Genomic DNA, 12,006 nt, shown 5'->3' on the forward strand with positions numbered 1-12,006 from the left:
ACGTTTTAATAACAGTCAATGTTAGCAGGCGTGTTCTTTCCTAGCAACTACGCAACAATATTGAACATCATCGTATAGAATGTGCATGTTTTGTTTCCCAATATAAGAAAAAACTAAACCAATAATAATATGATGTTTACGAGTGGGTGAAACGAATGCAGATGTTGACGTAAAGCTGTGAAAAGGTTAGGGTGTGAGAGCTACCAGCTGATTTCAAATAAACAAATAACTTGAGAAGTCATGTGTTAGATTTTAGTAATTAAAATACTGTTTATGTTGCAGAATTACATGTCCCACATCTTTTATTTTGCCGTGTCATCCATCCTCGTTGCATAGTCCGTTGATTTAACACTGAAACAGATAAAATGTAATAAGGTCATATCAAAAGTTAAATTCATACAATGTCTTGTATTGCTTACTATTGCAGACTTTCGTACACTTGTTAAATACTTCTTCAGAGGCTTAATACCGCTTTTGGTCCCTAGTTTGGGAGAGTTTATTTAATATGGTTCTACCTTTTTTTTTATAACAATTAATCCCACCTTTTGAAAAAACTGTTCAATTGAATCTTTTTTTTCATAGTGGTCTCATATTCAAGTTTAAATTGTTTATTATATTCCTTATTGTATACGATGATGACATGATTTTTAACATAATATTATGTCAGGACTGTTAAAATAACATTTGGATAGATGAATGCATGAAAGAACTTATTGACGTCGTAACCAGCATCGTTAGAAAATTGACGTCGTAACCAAAAAGGAGTCAAGTGAACAGTTTTTTCAAAAAGTGGGATCAATTGTTACTAAAAGAAAAAGATAGGATCATATTGAACAAAACCTCCCAAACTAGGGACCAAAAGCGATATTAAACCTACTTTAAACTTTAACTTTGTATTTCTTTATACATCTTCTTCCTTATCTGCTAGAGACACGGTTGCCTTATATCTGGTATTTCTCTATCCTATTACTTCCCTCCTCTTCCTTCCATTATATGTATGAGCAATTAATCATTTTGTCTGTGTTTAGCTGAGACACGTTTTAGTATTGATTTTGTGAATAACAGTGGTTTTTCCTAGCAAAGTTCATATACCAGAATGTGACATTTAAACAACCATGTGCATTGGATCAAGTCCTTTATCTAAGCTTAAAGTCGTCTTCCACTCAATAGTACACATTTGACAATCATGAAAGCCACATTTAACCAACAAAATATCACCTATTAATTATGATAATTTAGTCTTCAGCGAAATAAGTGAATCTGAGAATTATTAATGCTTCGTAGTATAATTACCAAAAACAAACTCATATCATCGCAACTAAAATTATAGAAGCATTACAATTTTAATTACCTCAAATTTTTTTATAAATTTAAATTTGATAAAAATAAAAAAAGAAATATGTGCAGAATATGTTTGCTCGAGTAGCATTAAGGAGAGAGGACACTCACAACAGTATCCACATTTTTTGTGTCAGAATGAGGAATGGCAACCTCTTATGTCATTAATCACCAATACTACAATTTGTCACTGGATCACGACCCTAAGTTAGGTATAAAAATTCGTTTGTGTTCCTTCTCTATGTTTGTTTTACAACTTTCTCTTCGACTTCTTTTGGAAAGGAGAAACTGTGGTCATTGCCAGATTAGATTTGCATTCTTTCTTAACTTTTTAGTCTGATCTTCAAGTCTTTTTTCTAAGGTTGAACTTTTCATCTGAACAATTAGATTATTGTTCTTTTCAATCTTTTAGGGCTGCTGTTGTTAATTATTGTATCATCTGAGTACTTGGTGTTGATTGTCAGTATTAGTAATTTCCGGAATGGAGATTTTTCTGGACTAAGTTCCCTTAAAATTCAATTTCCAAAATCAATAAATGTGTAGAACCACTACTGTCTTGCATTGAAATGGAAAAAGAGAAGCCGTGTCTTACAAAAAGGGGGACAGGAGAAATTCTTGATCGAACTCTTTTATTTATATTGTAACATGAGCAGCAACACTACAAGAGAAGTGTCATAGAAACATTACATGTGAGATCAGGCATCAAACGGAGAAATATAATCATGCTTTCTTCAACATGCTTGTCTCGCCTGTTTAAAACCATCCACGCATGAACATAACAGTTTACACTATCTCGACGACAGGGGCAGTTAAAGAGTCACTTAATAAACCAAATGTTTTAGTTGTCCACAAACGTCATGCCCTACCACAGCAACAACAAAAACCAGACCTTTTTTGTTATACAAAAGCTAGACTTACATGTAAAAAATTTTACATCACAGAAAGGTTTTTCACAAGGAGGGCAAAATCAACCCTCCATGAATTTTTTTTTTTCCTTTCCAAGCAAGTGAAAATCAATACAAAACACCTTTACACACATTATTTGCATCATGTAATGTATAAATTGGAGACATTCTATAGGAGTTAATTCAAAACCTTTGGATACCACACAAGGTTGGGAATTCAAATCAGCCCCTCCCAGCATTCCCATGTCTTTGACTTCTAAATTGATTGAGGAGAGCCTGGGCCTAAACATAGAAGAAAATTCATCACTTTTTTTAAAATAATACAAAGAATAAGAGGCAACTAAAAAAGGAAACTACAAAGACAGAAAGCACACCTTTTCTTTGGCTCTTGGGGTGCCTGACTGAGATAAAGCTACTAAAGGAGGGACAGCTCCTTGTTGAAGCACCTTGCCTAAAAATTTGTTACTATGTAAACAAAGATGTAGAAGAGCTGCGGCTGCATTCTCCTTTCCTCTCGCAGAACCCAACTCAACAACCTCAACCAGCACAGGAATCCCACCTTCTTCACCAATTGCGTTTCTTCCTTCTTGAATTGTGGCAAGATTTGCTAAGACAGCAACTGCCTTGTCAACCATTCCAGCTGCTGGGTCCATTAACTCCACAAGGTGCCTCACAGCACCAGCTTGCACAATCCTATTCTTGTTTTCATGAAATATTGACAAATTAAACAAAGCAGTGGCAGCATCTTTCTTTCCCCTAGGGGTTCCATTCCCCAATAAATCTACCAGTGGTCTAATTGCCCCAGACCTCCCTATGAAAATCTTGTTTTCCTCAATCACGGATAAGCTGAAAAGAGTGGCGGCAGAATTCTCCTTGGCTTCTGGGCTCCCAGTCTCAAGCACGTGAATCAGAGGTTCAATTGCACCAGCATTTGCAATTGCAGTTTTGTTGTTATCATTGATTGATAAGTTTAGAAGTGCGGTAACAGCATTTTCTTGGATTGCTGTATCAGCTGATCTAAGTAAATCAACTAACAAGTTAATGGCTCCACAGTTTGCAATCGCAATTCTATTATCCATATTGTGCTTTGCAAGAAGGCGGAGTTCTGCTGTTGCCTCTTTCTGAGTATCAAGATCAGAGCTCCTCAGGCCCTCAACCAAATTCCGGACCTGGGCTTCAATACCTGAAAGATCAGCTCTTGTTTCAATAGCAGGCGATGTTATCCTAGGAACAAGCCTTTCTGGTGGCCGCCTCCATATGCCTTGATTTCGCCTTGTCTCTAACAATCGGGCTGGGGACTCAGCTTCTCTATGAGTTGATGGCATGACAGTAGTACCAGCAGTTTCTGGCCCTGCATTTAATTCACCAGAAGCATCTCTACTGTGGCCTGGACTTATTGATAGCCGAGCATTGTTATCATCATCTTGGGTTTCTTGAGGAAAGTTTGCAGTAGAAAGTGCACTGGAGTCAGAAACAGCTCTAATATGGGTTTGAGATTGTTCAGAGCTAAAGGCACTGGATGATTCCCTTCTAGATGGCGACATTGATGGTTGGCTAGCTGAATCCACAGTACTTTCATCTGAGCTAGCAGACCTGTCATCCAAACCAGCGGGAGATATTCTTGCAAGATCCATGTATTGTCCATTAATTATACCACTTAAGGAACCTTCTGAAGTTGAACGGGGATGCAAAGGTGATGTTGTTTCCTCTAGCTGAATGCCAACAGAAGTTATGTTATTACCTGGTGAACTAAAAGAACGAGAACGTGCTGACTCAGGTGAGGACGGCTGGTTGCTCCTGGGGTGAGCAAAAACAGGTGACTCCCTGGTCGTACCGGATTCCATATACCCATGAAGGACGGATGGTGGATTTAAATTTGGGGATTTTGTGGGATCAACTAGTTGCACATTGTTAGATTCACACCAATTTGCAATTAGAGCTTTTACAGTATAATTAGGTATTAGGTTGGTATGAGCCAGAGTTTGACGTGTCTTTGGACAAACAGTTAGCCCAAGATCAATCCAGTTCTTGATGAAAGCTCGCTCATATGTTTGCCCTGATGCCACAATCACAGGATCAGTCATCAGCTCCAAAGAAAGTGGACAACAAAAATCAGCCGGTATAGGAACTGGGCTGCTACTCTGAGCTTGCTTAAGCATAACGAGACGCTCAAGCATACGTGTTATGACAGCAATCATTTGATCGATGTATTCCACCTCATCAGTCTTTTCAGATTGTTCAGCATTTTCCTTCAACCTTTCAAGGGCCACAGCCTCAATAAGAACATCCTGATTAGACACGAGGTCCAGCCTATCAGCAATTTTTGTCAGGACCTCTGGACTGGGTCCTGCATATTCCAGTTGTTCTGCAATAGCTTCCTTAATAACTGATGAGGTTTCTTCATGCCCCAAAAGCTTAAGTTTATGTGAACATTGCTGCAATTTTATATTAATTATACATCCAATTTATTTTTTTGATATAAATACAAATCCAACTGAAGGAGGATCTTAAATTAACTACTCGATTAGTAGAATATTTTACCTGTAAATCTTCAGAACTCAATTCATCAGGGAGAGAATGCTGAGAAACCTTCAGCTGCTGGAAAATATTGAGCCCTGAAGTGCGAATTCTTGATATAAGGGGTTCAACTTGCAAAACCTAGAAAGCAAAAAAGAGGAAGCAGTGAGATCTTGACATGCAATCAAGATGAAAAAATTCAAACCATGAAACAGGAACAACAAAAAGAGTTACTATACATTCTAATTCTAGAACTGGTCGCTGGAGGCAAGTGGCAACCCAACTCATCCGAAGATACTTGCATGCTTCTCAATTCTAACATAACCACATTCACTAAGGTGGAGACAAAGAAACAGAAACCTTATTAGAAAGGACTGATATCTGGCTATGCTTCCTTGAAAAAGGTAATATGGACGGGAACTGAGTCCCAAGTGGATTAGGAAAGGATCCATAAATGGATGGATTGGAGGTTGTTAATTGTAAGGAGTGAGTGATATAAAATACCTCATCTTGTATAAGCAGTTCTATATTAGAAAGCAGTTCTGCATTAGAAACTGCATAATGAAAGTTATTCATAGAAAATAACAAGTGGTAGTTATGAATTTGGAGTATATCTGATAGTAGGCTGCGTGACTAGACAAATGTTTAGTTATTTACACTTTTGTGGAAAGAAACTGTATCTGAGACAGCAACTGTATTGCTGTACTATGTAATTTCAGTGCTATGTATCATATTTCACTAGTTTATCAATTGATATTCTATCCTTTCAGTCCAACACGCAGGATCATTAGAAAGGGAGATCTGCTAGGCTACTGAGTTGATCATTTGGCAATAGTTTCTGATTCTGTAGATTTATTGGAGCAGGGAGAAAATATAATGGATTCGGGTTCATTAACTCCAACTCTTTCATGAAATAGAGACCTCACTTTTTTGTGTCAACAAAGAGGAGAGACGGAAGGGTGATATACTCACTGGGTAATTGTGGAAAGATTTAGGGATTCCAAACAAAATGAAAGAATATAAATTTTATTATAGGATTATTCATTCTCCAGGTCAGTATGACCCAGGTGCACAACTCGGCATTTTGAGAGGGCCCAGACAGTCTCCCAGTAACTACAACAACAATCTTCCCTGTCTGGCCAACCTCTTATTTATTCTACTAGTCACTGAACAGTTAGTTGTAACTATGCTTAGATAGTTACAATTGTATATCTCATTAGTTATAACTACTCTAATGATCCTAGTTTTTTACAACTGTATTTGTTGTATCCCAATCCTCATTACTATTGTTCTGCCTTCACACATACACTTTCCTAATGAGCGGTCTTGTATCAGGGGTATTACATGAATTCTGTCAAAAAAAAATAAGGGACTGCTACATCTGACTTATCAGGAACTTATGGAGAGAAAAATCAAAGGTTTATGTTTTTAATTTAAGGGATTCCATCCTTTGCACCAATACAAGGAAAAATAGTCAAGGTTGGAGACTTGGTGAGATAATGAAGGCCAAAATGATGGGGAGGTAATTGTTACTGTGGTAGATGATGAGAAGAAGGAAGAAATTTTTTTCCCTCAAGGATGATTTTTAGCAGGTTGTGATGATGGGAACTGAAACCCATCCTAGTAGAAACGGATCCATTAAAGGAATCGTAGGTAGTTAATCATTAGGAGTATATGTGATAGAAAATAACTGATCTGTATTTAACAATTCTGTATTAGAAAGTGCACAATGAAAATTATGCACAGAAAATAACTGATGGCAATTTATCTATTAATTAAGCAAGTGCATTGCTATTTGTAGTTTGTGGACAGAGAATAGATCTTGGTTTTGTCTCCGGATAATATGCATATCGTTGTTTGAGTGATTCTAATGTTAAGTATAATATTTAATTAGTACATCATCAATTGAGCGTTCTATCATAATGTTATACAAACAACATTTTCTGCATACAAGCTCAAGTATTTATGTACACTTACATATTAAAATTTTACATCCGTGCAGTAAACTTTCATTATTCTTGGAGACCCCACATCTACTAGAAATATAGATAAATTATAGTATACAAGTTTGTGGAAACTTCATTTTAAAATCATTTTTTTTTAAATTGAGTTAAATTTAAAACTCACTTTTTAAGATAGTATCAGAGTCTATTTTAATCAAGTTTATGGGGTACTAGACAGATATCAGACCACCCACATCTAATCTCATGCTCCAAAGAAGTATGTTGAAGAGATCCAAGATTGACTACAGATATTGTGTTTCCTTAACAAATGTATAACTATCTCTAAATAACCAACCAAGTCTACGGTTAATCCATGCATTTGGCAAGTCAAATCTTATTCCAACCATCTCCCAAGACTCAACTTATCTTGTCAGTCAATTTGTAAACAAACCTTCCAAAGTAATGAAAACCATGACACATGATTCGTTTAATAATAGAAGGCCTAAGAAACATCAGATAATAAGAACTATCTACGGCAAGTAGGTCCATGGAATGGATAGACTTTTCTATTGATAATCACACGGCTCCCAATTTGAATTGAATGGTTCAATATGCTAAATCTCAGATGGGTTTGAATCATTCCATATGTGCAAGAATCAGTTGATTCCATATGATCAATATCAAATGCATAATTCAATTATTCTTTTCATTTTTCCATATGCAATTCTTTTCAATTATTCTGGTCAGTCAAAGAATTTCAAAAGTCAAAAGTTTATACTGTTTGGAACTGAGGGAGCATACCAATGCACCCAATTCCGTTCTGGCTTTTATGACATGTTGTCTTGTGAAAGTAAAGGTTAACTTGTATTATCAATTCCTATTTCAAAAGTATTACATTGAGCCTTCTAATTATGTCTTTCAATATTATTCAAACATTCAAAACAGTGTATCATTCACAATTCAAACACTAGCATGGTGATTCACAATTTCAATCGTGATTTGAAAACCATCAAATCAGGGACTTTAATCTGTCAATAAATTATTAAAAGGAAAGTATATCTTGCCAAATGGCATCTTAACTTCACACTGAATCAAACAAGATAGACAATTGTAATCTGGAGGAAAACTGTACGTGAATTAAGTTCAGCAAGATGCGGTCTTAACTAGATCTTTTCTGAAGATGTTAAATAAATTGACAGGAACAAGTGTTCAAAGAGAACAGAATAAGTTATTTTTCCAAACATGTTTAGAAATAATAATGCCGAATCATAACCAAACCAAAAGAAACATGAGGAAATGACTGAACACAAATAAATAATTAAATAAAACAAGGTACATGTTATCACATTCACCACCACAACTGCATGTTCTCCGTTATCACATTCACCATCCCATAATGGAAGCTTAGTTCACTTTACTTTGAAGTAACAACAAAGTCAAATATGACCTTTGTATCTAGAAAATAAGAGTTAAGGTACTATGAGACTTACAAAGTATACTTTGCTAGACAATAGGTGCCAGTTCTGGACATGCTCCTTTAATTCATTAACAGCAAGACCGATTTCTTCCAATATCTTATTAAGCACTTCATCAGAAGCTAACTCAGAATTAACAATCTCATCAATGATTGGCTTCAACAGCTTAAGTATCTCCTCTGCCTTGTGGTAATACTTTGAGACAGGTTCAGAGCTCTTGTTTCCAGAAATTGATAAATGCAAAAACGAGGATATTCCATTTAATATCATTTTTAACAATGATATCTCCATAAGACCTGCATATAATATTATAACAACAATAATAATAAGCTAAAGGTAGACACAAAAGAAAAGGAGGGAAACAGCTCTCGATCAATAAATGTTCATTTAATTTCTATATTGCAAATTGAGTATAACAGCATTAGCTAGAAAATTCTAATTATCACCAAAAAATAGTGAAAGTATGACCTTTAGGTAAAATACATTCGATTTAGGCTTAATCAAATGTTTGTTGTTATTTAAAGGTTATTTTTCTTATCTGTATTATATTGCAGAGAGCATACATATCATTCTTGCATTTAGTTGGAACTTACAATCAAACAATGCTAGAGCTCCACCCCCCCTCCTTCTCCCCTGCTCTAACACTGAAATTTGATTCTAACAATGCTGGTCTAATCAACAAAAATGTCTTATCACCATTTACAACTGTTTGTGGTGGACAGTGGATCAAATAGGGTGCAGTCCCAATACCCTTCTCACCCAAAGGAAACACGAGCCACTTTCCATTTTCATCAGCCATCACCCCTTATCACCAAGAAAAAATACTAGCCTCTTCTTCCCATCAGTAATAAACCCCCCATCACCAACAATTTTTTCCCTGGCAAATATTGCAGAACTGAGGCTATCCCACAATGGCTAAGGTCACAGAGACAGTGCAAACAGATGAGTGGCCCTAAAGGCCGCAAACTGCGGCAAATTTCATTAATTTTGACCACAATAGCTTGGCACAACATGACAGCCCATCGAGGAGCAGAACGGTGCCATGACACTAGTATGATAGGTGCATTATCACATGCAACTTACTATTAAACCAATGATACATCATTAACCATTTAGTTATAGCACGGAATTGGACCTACTTTCAAAATTAAATGACAATTTAAGAGTTTTCATGGTTTAGAAAAGAAAAGGTAAGACAACAACCATTGCACTAAATGGAAAAATCAAATAAGGCTAAACAAGCAAGATGACAAACTTTAAGTATGTATCGACATATAAGTATATCATTGGAATAAGGAAATTTGGAAAGAAAAAGAGAGCCTGGTATCAAATGACATGCAATTAACAGGCCTATTATGAGTCAAACCACAGTGTCAACCCCATCATGTAACGGTACATCCACTCAATTTAAACAAACCAGACAGCGGTTCTAAATTTTCAATTGCCACAGTGAAATGGCCACTCCTAAATACCAATTTGAGAATAGTGGAGTCCCTCGACTACAAGTAGGGGTTTTGCCCCCATTTCAAACCAAACAAAAATGTGACTCGTGCTCGTGCATCCTCTTTCCTACCTGATCTTGTAATGTTACTACTCAGAAACTATCATACTGCCGTGCAATCATCATTATAACACGACAATTCTATCCCGTAATATATATTGGCATTCGAAGTAACATCACTCTACCTAGAACTTGAAACACCACCTGAGTCAAGCTAAAGCAGTCTAGGCTAGTAGGATTAACACAAGACACTCAAACTTTAACAGTGTTTGGTCACATATCAAAGTAAGATTTTCAAGCGTCCAGCAGAAGAAAATATAACTCTTGAATCAGTTTGACGTGAACAGCTTCATATACATGCTTAGCTAGACTGTATCCAGACACGCACTAATTTAATTACAAAAAAGAAGTGTTTGGATTACTGTTTCAAAGGTTTAAAACATAAATTCCTACTTTACCATGCACTAAACGTATAAGGAAGTATTTATCCCATCGAGATGAAAGTAAGTTTCGTTAAACGCAAAATCGGTATCCTCAATCAAGTTGATTTATGAAGTCAAACGCAACTACAGTTAAGTTTTGTTCCGCATGACTAGCGGGCAGTTTTCTCAAAATAACCAAAACTCCTTAATCTAGAAAAAAAAAAAAAAAAAAAAAAAAAAAAAAAAAAAACACTTGGAGTTGATCCAGCTCAGGCAGCTGAACTCAACTCACAGGAGAAAACAAATCACAATTTTTTTCTCTAACCGTTAACCAGCAGCAACTATATATCAAACGTTCCTATTTTCTCCACTTCTTCTCTCCGTTAAAAGCGATGCAAAAACGACGAACCGCAGTTGCAAACTCACAGAAGTAAATTGTCACGCTCGGTCAAAGCTAAAATTTCGATAAAACTCTAGTCAAACGCGGAATTTACCGATGGAGCGAAAGGCGATGCCACTGTTTCCAGAACTGTGCTCGATTCGATTCGCCGAGAGATTGAAGCAGCCAACTGAAGAAAATGAAGCGAAGAGTCTTCACTTGTTCTCGCTCTGCTTTCTTCGACTTGGCTCGCCGGCGGCGAGGGAGAGTGGACGGGACAAGCGCTGGCGAAGGAGTGGCAATCAGATTTTCTGGCCGGCAACGGTGGCGATCCGCCGGAGGAATCGGACGTGCGACTAGGGCGAGGTCCTCGAGGAATTGGGAAATTGTGGAGACTCCGTCTTCTTTTCGCGTTTTTTTACTTTTTATTTTTTATACTTTTTTGTTGAATCCCAAATTCTCTTGATGGTGTTTTTTTAATTAGGAATGATTGTTGAACTTAATCACATGATTAAATTATATTAGAGGACTAATAAAACAAGCAAAGTACCATTCACATTGCCCTTGGTACTGAACTCTCGTCATGATCTATTATCCAATCTTTCACTTACAAGTAAATTCTTTTAACATAGTTTTCATAAACATTCTTAAATTTAAGGAAAATGTTACTTTAACAAGGCTCATTTGGCAACAAATTGTTATTATGTCATTTGTTGTTTTAAATAATTTTTTCAAAAAGATAAAATGGGTTTTTGGAGGTATTTTAGAAAAGCAAAAAGTTGAAAAATTTGTTGGTGTCTTCACCATTTCCTTCATTCGAAACTCTCTCTCTCATCAGTTTCGTCATTGTCAACTCTCGCTCCATCATTTTCAACTCTCGTTCCACCATTCGAAACTTTTGTTCCACTATTCTCAACTCTTGTTCCACCATTTGAAACTTTCGTTCTACCATTCGAAACTCTTGCTCTATTCGAAACTCTCGTTCCACCATTCGAAACTCTCGCTCCGCCACCGAGGTCGTCTTTCTCCATCGTTGTTCGTTGGTGCTTGGGTCCACCTATTCATTGGAGGAAGTCGTTTGTCTTTGTCCGCCATTGAAATGCTAGGAGGAAGTCTCGCTTGGGGCCACCAATGACGTCTTTGGATTAATATAGCATTAGAAATGTTTTGTTTGTTTTGATTCTGATTTTATACCAAGTGAATAGACATTGTATACAAGTATAATGTTGAAAATTTTTACACATTTGTACATAATTATAGCAAATCAATACACCTAAACTATTTTTGATTAATTCTTCTTGAAATTCCTTTTCTTTCTTTATGTTTTTGGTTGAGTGAGTTTTTTATTACCTTTTTGGGTCATATTTGATGTGCCCCTGTACTGATGAGGAGTTGGACTGGTAATCGCTTACCTCCCTTTCCAGCAAAAAATTGGATTTTTGTACCAAAACATGAGGGTTGCTACCCAGTCCTGGCTGAAGAGCTCCCAATGAGACCTTAGGTGTGTTATTTGATACAAGTGTTGT

The 12,006-nt window shown here is 36.5% G+C and overlaps 1 protein-coding gene across 2 annotated transcripts; it reads right to left on the bottom strand.

The window, feature by feature from the left end:
- Window positions 1–1,732: 1,732 nt before the first annotated feature.
- Window positions 1,733–11,017, bottom strand: LOC106752492 (U-box domain-containing protein 4). 2 transcript variants are annotated; one of them, XM_022777140.1, is made up of 6 exons: window positions 10,596–11,017; window positions 8,194–8,474; window positions 4,785–4,901; window positions 2,618–4,678; window positions 2,434–2,525; window positions 1,733–1,996 (listed from the first exon to the last, which is right to left on the bottom strand). In XM_022777140.1, the coding sequence occupies exons 2-5, from the start codon at window positions 8,467–8,469 to the stop codon at window positions 2,466–2,468; spliced, it is 2,514 nt and encodes an 837-aa protein (XP_022632861.1). In that variant the 5' UTR covers window positions 8,470–8,474; window positions 10,596–11,017; the 3' UTR covers window positions 1,733–1,996; window positions 2,434–2,465. The 2 variants fall into 2 exon arrangements, with proteins under 2 accessions (XP_022632861.1, XP_014489671.1); XM_014634185.2 differs by having other exon boundaries at window positions 1,940–2,200.
- Between the last annotated feature and the right edge of the window lie 989 nt (window positions 11,018–12,006).

The sequence above is a fragment of the Vigna radiata genome, unplaced genomic scaffold (assembly GCF_000741045.1).
Source record: "Vigna radiata var. radiata cultivar VC1973A unplaced genomic scaffold, Vradiata_ver6 scaffold_158, whole genome shotgun sequence".
NCBI lineage: Eukaryota > Viridiplantae > Streptophyta > Magnoliopsida > Fabales > Fabaceae > Vigna > Vigna radiata.